Raw genomic sequence first — 18,781 nt, forward strand, 5'->3', positions numbered from 1 at the left:
ACCTTTATTTCTCCATTTATCTTTTTTTCTAGGAAGTACCTGTAGGCCAGGAATACTGGGCCAGAAAAAAAAATACTGTCTAGTTTAGCAAATTGCAGAATGGACAGCACTGAATGTTGGAACATAAAATTTTTAAAAGGTGGGGGGCTGGAACTGGCAGAGTATAAGTGGCACTGTGTGTTGCTCAGCTGAACTCCATGCCCTGTGAACAATATAAGCAACAGTCCTGCTATTTCCACTGACAAGAGCCTGTTGCCTACCAGATGCCAGGCCCTGTGCTTCCTCCTGCCCTTAAAGTCTTCCTGTAAAATAGATTGTTGTCATCTGCTTGGGGTATGTTTAATGAAAGTGATCAGGCTTTCTGGAGATTGAAATGAAAATATAATTAACATCTTTGATTTCTGTGCCATCAAAGAGCTCAAACTGTTCTCCAGATATATGTTGGATGCTTGAGTGGTTATGAAACCCTTTGAAATTAAGTGACAGACTCAGTCCTGTGTGCTGATGTTTAGGACAGACAGACACACACACTCAAACTCACACACACCAGGCTTATGGGGAAGAAATCAAAGATGACAACAGTGTCTAATTGAAGCTCCTCCAGGGTCTGGCTTCCTGCCATAATGGTTCACACATATCCTGTGTTTTGAAAACGGCAGGTTTTGGCTTGTGATCAACCAGGAGGGAAACATGGTTACTGCTCGCCAGGAACCTCGCCTGGTCCTGATTTCCCTGACCTGCGATGGTGACACCCTGACTCTCAGTGCAGCCTACACAAAGGACCTACTACTGCCTATCAAAACGCCCGCCACAAATGCAGTGCACAAGTGCAGGTAAGGAAAGGGCAGGTCATAGCCCTTGTGTGAATGAATAGTCATGCAATTTTGAGAAAGCATGAACTCTAGAGGGAATCCTGAGAAACATATCAATAATGAACCGTTGATTGCATGTGTACCATATACAGAACCAAGTCCTCAACATTATGAAGATCTAAAAGAAGGAGAAAGAAGGAAGCAGCTTCAGAAACTTGTGTTGTGGAGATGACAGACATGAAAGTGCTATGTAGAAACCCATGAGAACAAAAGCATATTGACATGTCAGCAAGAGAAAAATAACAGCACCCAAAGATCAAGCACAAAAATGGGGTGGGAGTGGTGGGGGCGAGTGTCCTAGCAGAGGTGAAACTCGATCTACGTATTCTCATAGAACTTTTTCTACTTGGCTTAGAAAAACTGGGCACCTTCCAAGTCTGAGTTAGGAAAGGAGTTGCAAATGGCTATGTGACCCGTAAGATTTAGTTCTAATGAAAGGAAGTTCCAAAATAGAAAAGAACAACTCTAGCTAGAAGAGTGATCCAGCCAGCGGCTGCCCAGAGGTCAGTGTCAGAATGAGGCTGGGGATGTAACCCAGGAGGATGTTCTGTACACAAGCCCTTCCCTCAACATCAGAAGGGCTGCAATGAAGCAGTTCTTCTAGGACAACTAGTTTTGCCTCCAAGAAGTCATGTCTAGAGTTGATTTCTTATCTCATTATGGGAAAATTAAAGTTGGTCCAGTTATATTCTTGTTATAGTTTCTGCATTTGGAATAAAGATGCAGTGTGAATGTAGTTTATAGCCTATCATAAAAAAATAGCATCACCTCAAAAAATGTAGTTATCTGAACAACGTCTAAAGACCCAGAAAAGTTCACAAAATGCAATACTGATGTAATTTCTACATTTTAGAGTTTTAAACATGATAATATACTTTTTTGAATTTGGTGGTTTTTCAGATTAGAAAAGTGGTACATATTCATTGTTGAAAATTTGGGAAATACCAAAAAAAAAAAAAAGAAACAAAAACTATCTGTGATAACTAATTAATATTGCGGCATATTTTCTTTCGGTCTCTATGCCTACTACTTAAAAACTAAACTGAAATAATACAAAAAATCCTTTAATATTGTTTATATACTTAAATTGATATGTTGAGTATTTTTTCATATTGTTAAAAAATCTTTAAGGATACCATTTTTCATGTTGGCATAATATTTCATTTTGTGGCTGTCCTCTAATGCATTTTAATATGCCCCATGATTAAACATTTTGATTGTCTTAATTTTTTTCCAGGTATTAAGAAGAATGTGATGAATATCTTGGCATAAATCTTTGTTTATATCATTTGTTGTTTTCTTAGGGAAAAAATTCTAGCAGTGGTTTTGCTTGAAATAAGAATATGGATCCTGTAGGCTTTTGATACATCTTGCGAAATTGTTTGCAGAATGGTTTTACCGATTCCATTTTAACCATTATGTTAAAAAACATTTTGCCATTTTTATGGGCAAAAATGATAATTTCTTGTTAATTTAATTTGTATTTTTCCCTGAATGAGGTAAGCTTTTAAATATTTATATTGCAATCTGTATTTCATGTTTGTCCATGTCCTGATTTGTGTTTATTTGCCATGGTTAGATATTTACCCATATTTTCTTATAGTTAATTTTTTTGTTTAATTTTTAATTCACTTGAAATTGTGTTGAAACTTTTTTCACAGTCCCATATGGGCATTTGGTCCATGCCCAAAAGACTAAACAAGGGCATGCTTGGAAATTGCAAAATGAAAAGGCTTAGACATGCTACGGTAGTATACAGGCTCTTCGAGCAAAGATTCCAAGAATCTTCTGGATTCAGGTTTCTTTTGACAGCCCAACCTATTCTCTTATGAGGGAGCTGTAACCTCAGCCCACAGTTTCCTAAAGATTTCTGATGAGTTGTTGGGGCGCTGGGGTCGTGATCACAGGCAGTACACCTGTTTTCATGGTCGAAGATGTTACTTGATTTTCTCACATGCCTTGCCTGCTATTAATAAGATACACAGAATTAGGGACTTTTGCTATGGATTATTCAGACAAACAGCCTCAAACCTCAAACCATCTCAAGCCATGCCTACATTATCTTTGTCAAAGGGTCAAAGGTTATAGGAGCATTTGGAATTTTATTTTAATTCTTCACTTGCACTTTTTGGGACAGTGTGCAGGTGGGGTGCTGGGGCCAAGATACAGCAGAGGCCAATCAGAACTCAGGAGAAATGTGGCAGGAGCAGGAAGAAGGCAGAACAAATTCTACTCGTTGAAAGGCCTCAAGTTCTGGGTGATTATGAACCTGAACCCCAGGATCTAGAAATAGATGTTGCAATGGAAATCAGTGTCAGATTAGCAGGGCAGATGTTTAAATGGCCCAAGATAGATGCAAATGCTTTGACTTTGTAAAAATAATTATTGCCAATTGAAGCCCCAAGGAGTCAAAGCAGCCTTCCTGTCTACATCCTCCACTGTGTGTGCCCTCCCACCCTCCTATAAAAGCAACTAAGGGAAGCCCTGGGCTGCCGAATGGCAAGTTGAGACTGAGAGGGTGCCTTGGTGGGCTGTAAGGGTTTGACTGGAGAAAGGAGGGTGATTTTTTTTTTTTTTTCTGATAGGCACCAGCAAAGAGGCGTCTAACAAGGAGATGACCTTCAAGGCTGTCTCCATACCTAGATATTTGGTAATGCTGGCATTTCACAAGATGCTTCTGAAATTAGCATTTCAGACATTAAACTGCACACACACACACACAGATGCTAAGCCCCCCACATATATTCAGTTCTAGAACTGGTGGATTTGATTTTTGGGAAAAGTAAAAAATTATTTGGAGCTAAACCCTGTGAATAAGAAAACGATAGGACCTTTTTTTTTTGGTTAAAAAATGAGGTTAGGCTTAAAAGTAGTAATAAGTAGATATGATTAATACTAGGTTAGAATGATTACTTCCCAAGGTGACTGCTCTGAAAGGTAATATCCATTTGGGTGTATAAATTTGGGTATGTTTATTTTATTCATTTTATTTATTTTTCATCTTGATCCAGAAAAGAGTAAGGCAGACATTCCCGGTCTTTGTAAATGGTCTCATTACTTCATAGGCCTTGGGTGCATATTTCAGCCCTCTGATTCTCAGGAGTTAATTTAGAATGGGTGGGGTGACAGTGTGTGAAAAGATATCAAGTCATATACTACAGCAGTGTACTTTTCTACATGAGTGTTACGCTTCAATAAAAAGTTTTTAAAAATTTATGAAAACTTTGAATACACCAATCTACTGCTTAATGTAACCCAGACACTGTTAGTAATGATTTCTCATTTTAGATATAAAGCAATAAAATAAAATTATATACAATTATATAGGATACTATACTCAATATATTTTACAATATAAAAATCCATTTATACATTATTATTAGAGAATGGATGCTTTTGTTTGATTAAATGTTTGATTTATGGAGTAACTATACAAAGATAGCTTGAAATAACTTGGTTGGGGGACCCTGGGTCATTACTACCTACTGAGCACATCCCAGTCCTAAGAATTGTTTGGGGACTTCTTACGGATTGTTCCTGATCCTCACAACAAAGTTCTGCTTCTACCCCCATTTTATTGATGAAGAAACTGAGTCTCAGAATAAGAAACTATCACCAAGGCCATGGAGCTAGTCATTTGTGGAAATGGAATGCTCACCCAAGTAGATTTACTTGATCCACTAAGCTTTCTCAAACTTCCAGCATTTGCATAACACCACGATGATAGTAGGCCAAACCATAAACCACCTGTACTCTTGTTTACTTAATATTTCTCTTTAAATTGATTCAGCTTAAAAACTAATCTTAAACACATTTATTTAAAAAAGAAACTTTATGTAGTTACCTATATAATTTGCCAGGTATATGGCTTTGTATGGCTACCTATATAATTTATATATATGGGTTTATATATAAATTTATGTGGCTAACTCTAAACCTCATATGGCTACCTGTATACAAACTTTATATGGCTACCTATATAATTTAACAGTAAGTAACAAACACTCAATATGCTAAAACATTACTAAATTCTAGCTAGAAGATGTTGCCTACAGAGGTCTCTGGACCTAAGTTGTGTTCTTTCTTTGTTAAAAGAGGAGATTATCAAGTGTTGCTAAAAGGTAAAGATTTATTACCACTAAACTGAAATTTCTCTCTGTGCAATTCACTGTTATTTAATGCTATACCCAGGTGCCATCTACAGTTATCTTGAATGCCAGCAGTGGTAATGGTCTTGCACTTTGTTGAACACTGGCCTACACCATAGCATTTATTTTCCTCTCTATAGCTGTGAAATTCATATAATGCCAAAGAGCCCTGCACAGGACTATGTGCTGGGGAGTGGGAATTTCAAATCCTACAAAGTTATAACTTGCAATCAAATCCAGTAGATTATTATTGTTATTATTAAATAAATATTATTGTTAATGTTTGTTATATATAAAGTTATTATCTGTAATGTTTTAGGCTTTATAGAACATTTTCATATTGTTGCTGTACTATACTGGCAAAGCATAGCCAGGCCTGTGAATAAAGATTTCTGGTTGCTATTCAGCTGGGTGAACTAGATTTTGCAGTAATTCTAAGTTTGCTTTATACTGATACATTAGTTTTCTTCTGGAGAACTCAGTACATTTTCAAATATATTATTTCATTTCATCCTCCCTGCATTCCTTCCAGGTAGGGAGACACAGTTGTACAAAACTTGATTTTTAAAATGAGGAAAGCAATGCTTAAAGGGGTGCTTTCATTTTCATTTGGCCTTACACAGGTTTGGAGTCAGGGCCAGGACTAAAATTACATCTTCTCATAATTAAGAAATGACAGTAATGTTACAGCTAGGAGCAGCTTTTCTGATATAGCTGGCACATATTAGGGTGCATGGATTTTCAAAGCCATGTCTGCCCTTTGCTCCTGCCACCCCTGCAGAGTGCACGGCCTGGAGATTGAGGGCAGGGACTGTGGCGAGGCCGCCGCCCAGTGGATAACCAGCTTCCTGAAGTCACAGCCCTGCCGCCTGGTGCACTTCGAGCCTCACATGCGACCGAGACGTCCTCATCAGATAGCAGACTTGTTCCGACCCAAGGACCAGGTGAGAGGTTCTGCTGCCTCCATGGGTAGAAAGCAGTCACCCCCAGATCAGGGGGCTCAGGTGGCATCTCTGATGACCTCGGCTCTGTTGTTTTCTGGGGCAGCCCTCTGGTAGCTCAGATCACAAGCAGTAGGCAGAAATAAAGCCCTTCCCTTGGAAGCATTGTTTGTTTCTTCGTTTGGGGGACTCTTGAATTTTTGCCCTTGAGCATCTACCTTCCTATTTGTGTAAGCATTCTGATGCCAGTAGGGTTTCAAAACTGTTCTGCACCAGTGTCTTTTTTTCATTCCATTCTGTAATTGCACATGGAGTCCAGAATTTTTACAGTTTGCAGTTGTATGTCAGATTCCAGTTGTGCAAGTTGGCATGGGTATGGAGATACATAGACTCAAATGATCAGCCTTAATGGCATAAAGCTCTAAGAATTCATCATAAAAGCAGGGTTGGTAGTACCATATACTGCTTTTACCATGGCCATAAAAAAAATAAATTATGCTGTAGTCCTTACTGCTAAGGAGGCTGAGGTGGGAGGATTGCTTGAGTCCAGAGAGTTGAGGCTGCAGTGATCTGTGATGGCACCATTGCACTACAGCCCAGGTGACAAGGAGTCTCTGTCTCAAAATATATAAATAAAGAAACAAGCAAATGCATAAATTATGGTCAACATAAATATTAATTTGTAAGTTGCATAAAATAAGTATTCGTGGAATTAGTGAACATTTAAATCAAACATAATGAGGTCATCAAACTCAACCACCTTATTAAACATTTGAGAAATGGGAGGCTTAGAAAGGTTCAGTGATGTCCCCAAGGGCACATGCCTTGTGGCAGCTTAGGATTGATTCTGAGTCCTTGTTCCCTTCATTCCACCATGCAGTTTCTGCTATCTGCAAGGCTATTTAAAACTTCTGAGTCACTGTGACTTCTATTAAAAGAACAAGAGAACTACTTTGAAAGATTGTGTGTGGGGTGGGGTGGAGCATGGAGGCTATGTCTAGGAACTAGGCACACCTAACCACTGAAAAGTTGGTGTGCCATGTGTTATAACAATGTCTATTTCCTTATCAGATTGCTTACTCAGACACCAGCCCATTCTTGATCCTTTCTGAGGCGTCGCTGGCGGATCTCAACTCCAGGCTAGAGAAGAAAGTTAAAGCAACCAACTTCAGGCCCAATATTGTAATTTCAGGATGCGATGTCTATGCAGAGGTAACGCTATGCCCCTTTGGATCTTTCCTTGGATTTGACTTCTTTTTTAAGGTATGAGAGTCTTTGACATTGGATTAGATTATTCTGAAGGGTGCATTATTTATCAACTCTGTAATACATAACAATTTGATTTTTAGATTTATTCAGCACTTAATAAGTGCAGACTTCTGTGTGGAGGATACAAATGTTGATGGGTCAGAGACCGTCATCCAGGAGGCAGTTCAGTATCTAAGGCTTCTAAGGAGAATTCTGAGTTGACAGGTTCGTTGTTGAGTCACATTTTCTTGCATAGACTACATGATCTGTGTAGGCCATGGAACAAAGAAAGTGTGTGCTCCTGTCTTGTTAAAGGATGGTCTTACTGTTTAGTAGACGGCTCTCTTGGAGAAGACAGGCATTTACTGCAAGGCTGCTGGGTGAGGGTTGGGAGAGGTTGTTGCCCCTAAGCTTCATGGCACTACCCTGAAATGCTTGCAGTGCCACCTTCCATCTGCCCTCAGATGTTTGCGTGGTGACTTAGCTTGAACAGCACTGAGGCTTGGTTTCTGGGATTCCACAGGATTCTGGCAGCAAATTTACCTTTGTAATAAATAGCCTTTGGCTATTTAACTTGATTCTCTCCCTGGGCTTCCATGAAGGCAGAGGTTGGTGGCCTAGAGGTGTGGTGAGTGGCCACCAGCTGTGGATGCTCAACAGAAACCCTGACCCACAGCTAGGAATTCAGGAGCTCTGGTTGTGCCTCATATTTATGTTGAGAAGGGAGAGGTAAAGGGGACCATATAGTGGTTCTTACGTCTGCCCATTTCCTCCATAACAGGGAAAAATGGAATCAAAGCAATTGAGTTTTAACCTTGTATACTCAGAGGAACCAATTCTATTCTTCACTTTTGCTGTACGGAGGCAAAACTGTGCTGAAAGAGAAATAATCTAAGAATTTGATTCCCACATTCAAACCAGAAGACGTGACGGCTGGTTTCAGCTTCTGCGCTGGCTTCTGCATGACTTTGAGCAGCCCCGCTAAGTCCCATTTACCTTGCCTGAACAATGAGATGATCATATTTCTGCCTAGGGTTACCTTAAGGGGCTGTTGAAGGGTCAGTTTGGATAATGTAATTTATGAGAGGTATAAAAGCAATATCAATCGATGGAGGATAATAAAAGTACGCCCAAATCCACTGCTAATGCTTCATATAAAATACTCATTGCTCCAAACTTCCAAGGGTAGCGTTTCTTCTAAAGATGGCAGAGAACTTCCTAGTGTGAGGCGGGTGGACTGTGTGCATGTCCCCCACGGTCCTGGGTTGGGCATCTCTCAGTGCTTCTTTGTGACAAGGAAGTTCTGCCTGTCCTGCTCCTGTGCACCATGGGCCAGCCTGACTTAGACAACAGGAAAATAATCAGTGTTTGGTTGCCTTTGACCATCTCCTTGATATTCATCTTCCACCAGCTATGGCTAGGAGAGCCATTTCTCCTGAGAACGTTCCTTCTCAGGAAAAGAGAAATGAGTGGGGAGGGTTTTGAATGAATACTTGTGTTGCGCTTAAGTATGTTGTCTCTTCTATGCCTCACGGCAGCCCAGTGGGATAAAGCTATCATTCCTATCTTACAGGAGAGAAGAGAGAGGCTTGGGGAGGTGAGGTGGCCTGCCCTAGGCTATACCACAGCAAGGAGGGGCTGGGTTTTGAACCCCAATTGTACAAGGCCAGAGGAACCCTGAGAATTCTAGGGCATATGTGTGGGGCTGGGATAGCTGGATTCTAATCCACCTGCTTCAGCAAGTGACCGTACAAGCCTGGACAGGTCACCAAACTCGCCGAGGCATCTGCTTCTTGCAGTTGTAAAACACGGGCAGTTTCAATGACTCCCTCGCCTGATGGGAGCTGTGAGAATCAAGGTCGATGACAATTTGTGGAAAAGTTCTAGGACATTAAGTACCACAGAGAGGTAAGGAAGAGTTTCATTCCTGGGAGTTTGGCTCAGGTACCAGCTTTTTCCCTATGATCGACTTTAAGCTTTCTTTCCCCCCGGTGTGATTTGTGCACCGAGGGTCATGCTGAAGCCATTTCGACTCCAAAATTCTGTGACAGTAAGATTCGGATGAGAGGAGAAGAGGAGATGGCCCAGAGTAGAACTTCAGATCTCGGAGATTTCTTTCAATTGAGTCTTACTCTAAAAACCCGTATCTCTCTCTCTATCTCCGAGTGTTTCCTAGTTGAGAACATTCTGTATGTGAAGCTGGGCGGTAACACAATGGTGGCTGAGCCGGCCTTGTTTTTAGTAATTCACGCATCATCGAGTGGGTTGCTGCCCCTGTGTGGCATGCGCTGTGAATAGACACGTGAGAACAAGGGTTGAAGAAATGCACTTGCTTCTCCTAAGGAGCTCAGTGTGGTCAGATAGTGAACAAGCAGTCACAGCACAGTGAGATATGGCCAGGAGGGTGGCGAGCAGCCAGACGTGGGGACGTGACTAACACCTGCATTGTGGGGTGAGCTGAAGCATGGGGCACCCAGGGCTCTGGTCTCAGACCCTTTCTCATTTGTCTGCACTCACTTTTCTGATCTGTTCTTTCTTTCCTTTTTTTTTTAAATTTAGTCATCTGTTTTTAAGACCTTCTCTGCCCTGAGGACCCCTAACTATATCCTTCTGCCAGAGCTTTCCCCTGCTTCTCCATATCTCCATGTGGATGTCTAATCCAATGTCAGGATGTCTGAAATTGAGGGTCAGGTTTCCACCCCAAAGCCTGCTGTGCTGTCTCGCCCATCTCAGCACACAACAGCTCTGACTTCCGCTGGCTCAGGCCCCAAACTGCGAACCACCCTTTGTTCTTCTCTTTCTCTCACATCCTAAGTTCCTACAGTTGACAGATCTTGGTGGCTGGGCCTTCCTCCCCACTCCCCTCTCTGCCCGGATGCAGTCGCCACTGGTGCTGCAGCAGCCTGGCTTCACTGGCCTCCCTGCCCCGCCCTTGACCCAGCCCTGCACCATCCGTGGGCTGTTCTCAGCACATGCGTCAAGGTAACCCTGTTGATGTAAGTAACATCACGTGATTTGTCTGCTCAAAGCCCTCTCATGGTTCTCCACCTTTCTTCAAGTAAAAGATGGGATCCTTATGGATTGCCTTGAGGGCCCAACATGACCTGCACCCCGCCAGCTCCCAGCCCCTTCTCCTCTCACTCCTCTCTGCTCTCTCACTCTGCCCCAGCCATACTGGCTCTTTTTCTGGGCCCCAGCTGGGTCCTCTGCCTGGCATATCTTCCCTCACAGGCCTCATGGCTCACTCCAGTGCCTCTTTCAGTCCCCTGCTGCGGGCTTCACTGACCCCGCTCACCCAGCCCCCCTACAGCACACACCCCACTTAACAAGCCGTGTGTACTCAGGTATCAGTGTATTGTCTGTTTCCCCTATGCAAGCTCCTTGAGGACAGGGGCTGCTGTATCTCCAGCCCCTAGGAGAGCCCCTGGTACATAGAAGGTGTGCACTAATTATCTGTTACATGAATGACCTGGACAAAGTATTGTCCAGGAGAAAGTGGAGCACTGAGGGAGGGTTGCATACACAGGGCTATGAAGGTATGAGAGAATGGCCATCTTGCAGTGCTGGGGCTCAGGAGAGGAGGGGAGCTGAGAGCACAGGTACTTGGTGTCAGGTTTTGGGGAGTCTGGGAAGAATTTTCGGCCAGGGAGTGACTGAATCTGAAGAATTTTTGGCCAGGGAGTGACTGAATCCGATTTGCATGATACCCATTTGCCTCTGCCAGGAGCCTGGAGAAGGATTAGAGCAGGTGGGGCCAGGGTGCAGCTGGGAGCTGGGAGAGCAGGCTAGCATGGAGGAAGGCCGAGGACCTGCATGGAAGTTTCTGGAAAGCAGACCCACTCCTCATCTCGGAAGCTACCTTCTCAGCAACTGTGGCTTTTCTCTGCCTCCCTTCATCATCGGCACTCCCCACACTCATTTCTTACACCTCACTTCTCCCCGAAGCCACAGTAGAGACAACCACCCTACCTGCCACAGTCAGTGACCGTTTCTCCGTCACCACCACCCCGCTCTGAGGACACATGGACACTACTTACTGAAACGTTTCTCCTTTAGCTGTACTGCCCTTGCTTCTCTGCTGTTTGTCCTCATCCCTTACTTCCAAAAGTTCTGGCCTTGACCCTTTTCTCTCCCCTCCTTGGTGATCACACTGTCTCCTGCAGCATCGCCCTCTGTCACCTGACATAGGTCCCTCAAATGTCCACCCAGGACTCCTTCTGGAGTGCTGCACCACAGTTCCAACTCTTTGTTGGTTGACAGAGAAACTCAGACTTATGTGCTCCCACCCCAGCCCCTACACCCTCACCCTACCTCCCTAAACTCATTCTTTCTTTCTTTTTTGAAACAGAGTCTTGCTCTGTCACCTAGGCCAGAGTGCGCTGGCATGATCTCAGCTCACTGCAACCTCCGCCTCCTGGATTCAAGTGATTCTCCTGCCTCAGCCTCTTGAGTAGCTGGGATTACAGGCAGACGCCACCATGCCCGGCTAGTTTTTGTATTTTTAGTATAGACGGGGTTTTGCCATGTTGGCCAGGCTGGTCTCGAACTCCTAACCTCAGGTGATCCACCCGCCTTGGCCTCCCAAAGTGCTGGGATTACAGGCATGAGCCACTGCGCCTGGCCCCCAAACTCCTTCTGTTGACATCACAGTTTCTATCCAGGGCAGCATGTATTTTTCTTTCACCCAGGCTCAGAGCGTGACAGCCGGCCCTGGCTCTTCCCTCTGCTGTGTTCCTCCCAGCCCCAGCCATGTCGGCTCCCCTTTCTATTCTTAGCCACCAGCCAGATCCAACGTTTGTTACTTCAAGTTTGGACCACTGAGTGCTCCCTGCTGAATGTTGCCACAGCCAAGCCTCCCAGAGCTGATCAGCGTGATCTCTCCCACTCTAAAAGTTTGTAACAAATCATCAGTGTTGCTGACTTGCTCAGAAGCCTTTAGTGGCTCTCCATGTCGCAAAGGTCCAAACTTCCCACTCAATCATTACGTTCCTCTGTAACCTTGCCACAGTCTGCTTTTCCAGCCTTTATTACCAACTGTATTAGTTCATTTTCATACTGCTATGAAGAAATACCCAAGACTGGGTAATTTATAAAGAAAAAGAGGCTTAATGGACTCACAGTTCCACATGGCTGTGGAGGCCTCACAATCATGGCAGAAGGTGAAGGAGAAGCAAAGGCACGTCTTACATGGTGGCAGGCAAGAGAGTGCGTGCAGGGGAACTGCCCTTTATAAAACCATCAGATCTCATGAGATTTATTCACTATCACAAAAAAAGCATGGGAAAGACCCGCCCCCATGATTCAATTACCTCCAACTGGGTCCCTCCCATGACACATGGGGATTATGGGAGCTACAATTCAAGATGAGATTTGGGTGGAGACACAGCCAAACCATATCACCAACGAAAGCTCCAAACTGCAAACTGGTGTCTCCTGGTCACTGAAAATCTTACTCCCTTCCCTACTTAAAACTCTTGACATTCTCTAAAAGCCTGGATTAAAAGCCCCCTCCCCTGGGAAGCCTGCTCTGATTGCTGGACCTCAAAGCGCTCCCTCCCTTCTCTGAAGCTACCGTGTGCTCTGAGCCTCTCCCATACCAGGCTTGTCCTGTTTGAACTGGTCACCTCCAGGTGCTGTAGGAAGACTTTCCTGGGCTCATCAGTGCTTATGACTCAATCTCCAGTAGGTTTTTTTGGAATAGAAGGGGCTCTGGAAGTATTTCTTTAATTAATAATAACTTAATTTCCTAAGTGGAACCCTTATTTCTCTCCTTTTATACCCTTTTTATGTGTTTTTTGTGACCATAGTGCCCCCTTGTGGAGAAATGTTCACAGGACAGGCTGTGGCTGTGCTAATCCGCTGTGCCCAGTTTTCTGGACTGTTGAAAATATGTGCTTGAGATCCATTTTATGATTTACGACAGAACAAAACCCCTGTGTCATATATATCAAGAATAACACACACTATTGGAGTTAAAATTCTGAGCTCATGATCAACCAAGGACAAGGCAGTTTGCTTTTTAACTCCGGGTCTTTGCCTTCTGCCCTCGTGTGGTGGGCAATTCTCTCCGAGGGTAAGAAGGTCAGGACTATAATCAAATGTCCTTTGCCTCCTCGGCGCCCTTCCTTCTTATTGCTGTCCCCTCTGCCTGGAGTCCCCTTACCCTTCTTTTGTGCCTCTCAAACTCTCTGCCCTTTTAGACTCAGCCCCAATCTCACCTATTCCTTATAAAACTTCCTCTAACCAGACCAGCCTGGAGAGCCATGCCTCTGAATCCCCAGAGTAAGTATTGCCAGCACAGTTAAACCAACACATGACGTGCTGCCTTGGAGTGCTTTTTGTGAATATTTCTGGCATTTAAAAATAAAATATTTATCTTTAGAATTCCATGTATGGATGGCCTATCTTGGCTGCTGGATTGGAGGGCCTTGGTCCACTAATGCGGTTTGTCGTGGAAACTAGGCTCCACTGACCCAGCCCGCAGCTCCCCTGGCTGCAGTGCTTCGTACATGCTCCAGCAAAAATCAAAGAGGAATGAGGCTGCTGGTCCTGCTCCTGATGTGTCCGTATCTGGCTAGGGGAGACATGCACATACTCAGTGACTTAAGGCTCTTGATCCATATAACTTCAGGCAGGCACTAAGGGATCTGATATAATCTGAAGTAATGAGCAATGCCCCCATCTGTCCCCCTCCCCACTTTCACCCACCCCATTCACTTTGTGCACCCCACCCCCCACCACCAGTCAAGTGGGATCATCAGGGAGCCTCCCTGAGCGAGGCGAGTTTCCATGACATTTTTACAAGTGAGAGGAGAGGGAAATCTCATCTCAGGGGAATCAACTGGCATATCAAAGCCAGAGAGAGGGAACGCCAAGGTGTGTGGGTATCACTTGGCAGAGCAGGGCTGGGGGAGAACAGAAGGCTGCCATCACTGATGTGGGTGACATCGTTAGGTGCGAGGGCTCCTGGGAAGTCTCTACACACGTGTCAGGGGCAGGGCCCAGAGGTGCTCATGGGAATTTGTGCTTTGTCCCCTAGGATTCTTGGGATGAGCTTCTTATTGGTGATGTGGAACTGAAAAGGGTGATGGCTTGTTCCAGGTAAGGTGCTTTCCTGTCCCTGTGGGGTGGAGGTGGGGATAAGGTCACTCTGCTCTGTCCCCCTTATGATGCTCTGTGTGTGTGTCCAGATGCATTTTAACCACAGTGGACCCAGACACCGGTGTCATGAGCAGGAAGGAACCGCTGGAAACACTGAAGAGGTAGGACTGGGCAGACGGGGCTCATCCTTGGGTTCAGGTGCCGGGAACGGAAGCAATATTTGTTGCTTAATGTTTATAAGAGGAAGCAGTGAAAACACCACACACATAGTCTTGAAGCTCAAGAGGGTCCCATTAACGAGATAATTTGGGAAACATTCCCTGGTGTTTTGGACACCAACATGTCTGCTTAAACAAGTACTTTTATTTTTCATTTAGAAATCGCAATTCAAATAAATCAATGTTTAAAAATTGCTTATGCATTTTGACAAATTTTATTACGGGCTAAGTATTAGATGATACCAAAAAATGTACTAGGTGTCCTAATGGCATTGTGGTTGTATAAGAAATGTCAATATATTTTAGAGAAGCTGATTGAAGTATGTGTGTAGGAGTGAAGTGATGTGACATCTGGAACTTGCCATATATTATTTTAGCAAAAAGAAAAAAAGGATAGATGAGTACATTTTAAAAATGTGTCACAATCTTCATAAATAGAATCTGGGTGATAATTATGTGGGGTTTATTGCACTATTCTACTTTTATGTTTACTTTAAAATTTCTTAAGGAAAAATTTTAGGTGAAAGACACAGTACCGAGAATCATTTTAAATTGTATATAAAGATAGTCAAGATGCCGTGTTGATTTTACAAAGTTGATTATAAAATAGCACTATTAACTTTTTCATTTTTATTTGATTTTACTTTTTAAAAAACATGTAAATGCACATGAGTGGATAAAAGGCTGAAAGGATATAAAACAAAATGGAGATACTCTTTTGGTACAGTCATAGAATTATGGAAAAGGGTTATTCTTATATGCAGTCTCTAAACTTTCTATAATTACTCTGCATTACTTTTGTGAAAACAACAATAACAGTTTAGTATCCAAGCACTTCAGAGCTGATATCTGCCAAATTTGGGACCCAGGAAATTGCTGAAACTCTGAAAATGAACTAAGGTTGCTTCTCTTCATTGGTCCCTTTGACATTGAATGCTGAGTCACAGGCCAGGTGTCAGGTCTCATCTCTACAGCCCCTGAGACCCTTCCTTGGTTTTGTGTAAGACCCTTCCTTGGCTTTGGGCCTGACTTGGCACCCCCAGGTGTATCTTGTAGAAGGGAGGACCCTGGGAACCTTGAGGAAGGAATGCAGTTGAGATGTGACTATCTTGTATCCAAACCATCATGAATGAGCACATGACAGAGAGGTTGCTCTAGGCTTTGTGGAGCAGGACTCATTCCCTGTAACGTGAGGTTGTCTGCCTCCCCTTCCTTCCACCTCTCACCAACCTCATGGCCTTTTTGGGGGCCAACGATTCAGTCTTCTTTGATCAGCACCAATCCCTCCCTGACAATTCTACTGTCCCAGATCTGGCCCCCTCTCTGGGCAAGCTGAAGCCCTGGGCTGGAGGGCTGTCATCCCCGCTGTCACCTCACCCCTGAGCATGAAGCTGTGGCCTGACCTCTCTGGCCAGCACCTGTCATCCTATAGGAGATAAGTCCCAGGGTGTGGGCCAGGCTGCAGCAAGGTTAGCAGGTGGCCATGAGGGCCTAGGCCACCTGGCAGAGAGACAGTGGTCAGCAGGGAAGTCAAACAGGGTGGGTGGAGGGAATTACGGAGAAGGGGGTTTGTGGTACTCAAGGAATCCTTAGGTGGATAGCAAGCAGCTGGTCTCTATCTGGCTCCAACAGCGTTGGGTGTGATTTGCAGCAACATTCAAAGAGGGGGCTACAGACCAGCCTAAGGGAATCCCAACATTTTGAGAGATGTTTCTCAATACTCAAAACATTAACAACTTTTCTGTAAAAAGCTAATATTGTGGAGCATTTAAGATTGGTATATTTCATTCCATGTAACTTTCACCTCAAAAAAAAAAAGCAAATAATGGTTTTTACTCTAGGTAATAATATTCAAGCTGAACTGTTCAGAGTTGAAATGTACTGGTGTCTGCAACTTACTTGGAAATGCAAAAAGACAATACAGTGGATTGATGGATAGATACATGTGTGATAAAGAAAACATAATCAAGGGCAGGCACGATGGCTCATGCCTGTAATCCCAGCACTTTGGGAGGCTGAGGCTGGTGGATAACTTGAGGTCAGGAGTTTGAGACCAGCCTGGCCAACATAGTGAAACTCTGTTTCTACTAAAAATACAAAACTTAGCTGGGCATGGTGGTGGTCACTTGTATTTGCAGCTACTCGGGTGGCTGAGGTAGGAGAATCCTTTGAATCCGAGAGGTGGAGGTTGTAGTGAGCTGAGATTGTGCCACTGCACTCCAATTTGGATGACAGAGTGAGACTCTGTCTCACACACACACACAAAAAAACAACCAAACAAAAAAACCAAATATATATATATAGTCAAGTGTTAAGCTCAGAATTCAAGCAGCGGGTAAATGGGTGTTTGCTGTAAAATTATTTCACCATTTGCCTGTTTGAGAATTTTCATAGTAAAATTTTGGGGGAAATGTCACTATATGTGACAGAACATTGATGAGAGGATCAGGGTTATAGCTATTCTTTGAAATGCACTCACTCACCATCAGAACAAACCAGAATTCAGTCTTCCTGTTTTCCATGGCCACAGAGGAGCTACCAGGGGCAGAAAGCAGGGTGGGCCAGCGGGAAGATCCCGGGCTGGGAGTCAGGAGACCTGGATCTGCAGCACACCGACTGCTGTGCTCCTACCCCTGCCCGCACTCAGACCCTGAGTGTTCTTCCCTATAAAATAAAGGAGGCAGGACAGAAATAGATGATTCTGTGTAAATCAGCCAAGTGGTTTGGGGAATAGGCTGTCATCCTTTTTTGTCCGTCTTGTTCTTTCTCTTCCCCCAGTGTGTTGCTCGGTGTGGGGCATCCTTCCCTCTGGATTTAGAAGGTTTATGCTCTTGCAGAAACAGCCTCCGCAAAGCACTTCACGTGTTTGGGCTCGTTCTCTGCATCTTCAGTGCCCCCCTTCCTCCATTGGGAGCCTGTGTTTATAGAAGGAGGATAATTGACCCTAAACACAGAGTGAGGGTGGGAAGGCGGGGGGTGCAAGGAGCCAGCACACCCCCCTGATCTTCCGCAGGCTTTGTGAAGCCCAACAATCTGGCCCTAATTGCTTCTAATACCCCAGGAGACAGTGCGGCCAGCCTAGGTGTCTTCTCCTATCTCTTACTGAGATTTAAATTGCCATGGATGTGTAATTTATGTTCTTCCCAAGACAGGTGGTCATAAATCGGGAAGAGAAAGGCCTGGCCGCATCCCATAAATCACGGGAAGGGAAGCAAACAGTGGTGTCCACAGCCTCTCTGCTATTGGGCAGGTTGCTCAGAGCCACACCACTTTCTGCCTCTGGGCACTCTTGGTGCCCATGGCTGGGGTTGCTTCTGGAATGCCAGCGCTCAGCTGGGAGACCTCTGTGCCTGACCAGCCCTGCCTCCTGATGTTAGTCACCCACAGGCAGAGCCCGCGGTGGCACAGCAGTGCGAGGAAAAGAAATACAGAGGCATAGGGAAGCCTTTGTCTGTAAAATGCTCACAGCGGGAGGCACAGTGGAGGCATGTCTGCTAACAGGAAGATATGAAAATGGAATTTTTCTTTTCTTTCTTAAGGGAAAGTGACGTACACACTGATCCCCATGGTTGAAGGAATGGCTGGAGTCTGCCATTGTTGCTTCCATGACATTTTGCCCCTAATGGAAAGAATATAGCACAGTTACTGCATGGGTACTCAAAAAAACGTTTTGCTGGATGCACGAATACTGTGACAGTAATGACGTTTGCCAGCAGCCACTTGTGTCAGGCTGTGCTCTGCTGAGCTAAACACAGAATATATAGCAGTGGTAACTCCATGGGAGGAGGCAGACTCTCCACCCTAGTCTGGCTCTGTCACCTCCTAATTGTGTGACATTGGCAAGTCGCTTAGGCTCTTCAAGTCACAGTTTCTTTATTGGTATAAACTGGACTTGTAATACCTCTTCTGGTAGACTGGAATAAGGCAAGATATAGGATTTTTATAGATGATAAAATACTGTACACAGTGACCATGTAAGCTGCGGTCATTGAGAGTCACTGTTTATAAACTTGACACCTTCTGAGAGGAGGAGAAGCCTGACCACACTTCTTCCCATACTCAGAGGCTGCTTTAAATGAAACCTAACACGAACTTGCCCAGCGGCCAGCCTCTGGAGGTTCAGTGTGGCACCTCTCCCAGGAACGTTCACGATGCCGTCTAATTCTTTAATTTAATTTAATTTAATTTAATTTATTTATTTATTGAGACAGAGTCTTACTCTGTCACCCAGGCTGGAGCACAGTGGAGCAATC

At 44.1% G+C, this 18,781-nt stretch overlaps 1 protein-coding gene across 2 annotated transcripts in view; it reads left to right on the forward strand.

The window, feature by feature from the left end:
- The window catches only part of MTARC1 (mitochondrial amidoxime reducing component 1), a 28,347-nt gene that overhangs the window by 4,141 nt on the left and 5,425 nt on the right, over positions 1-18,781 (forward strand). Inside the window, exons 2-6 of one of the 2 annotated variants that reach the window (XM_019036008.4) lie at positions 660-833; positions 5,802-5,964; positions 7,033-7,173; positions 14,249-14,310; positions 14,400-14,471. In XM_019036008.4, the coding sequence (XP_018891553.4) occupies positions 660-833; positions 5,802-5,964; positions 7,033-7,173; positions 14,249-14,310; positions 14,400-14,471 (612 nt within the window). Of the gene's footprint in view, positions 1-659; positions 834-5,801; positions 5,965-7,032; positions 7,225-14,248; positions 14,311-14,399; positions 14,472-18,781 lie in introns of both variants that reach the window. The other variant, XM_063708290.1, reaches the window with a different exon arrangement.

This window comes from Gorilla gorilla, chromosome 1 (assembly GCF_029281585.2).
Source record: "Gorilla gorilla gorilla isolate KB3781 chromosome 1, NHGRI_mGorGor1-v2.1_pri, whole genome shotgun sequence".
In the NCBI taxonomy this organism is placed as follows: Eukaryota; Metazoa; Chordata; class Mammalia; order Primates; family Hominidae; genus Gorilla; species Gorilla gorilla.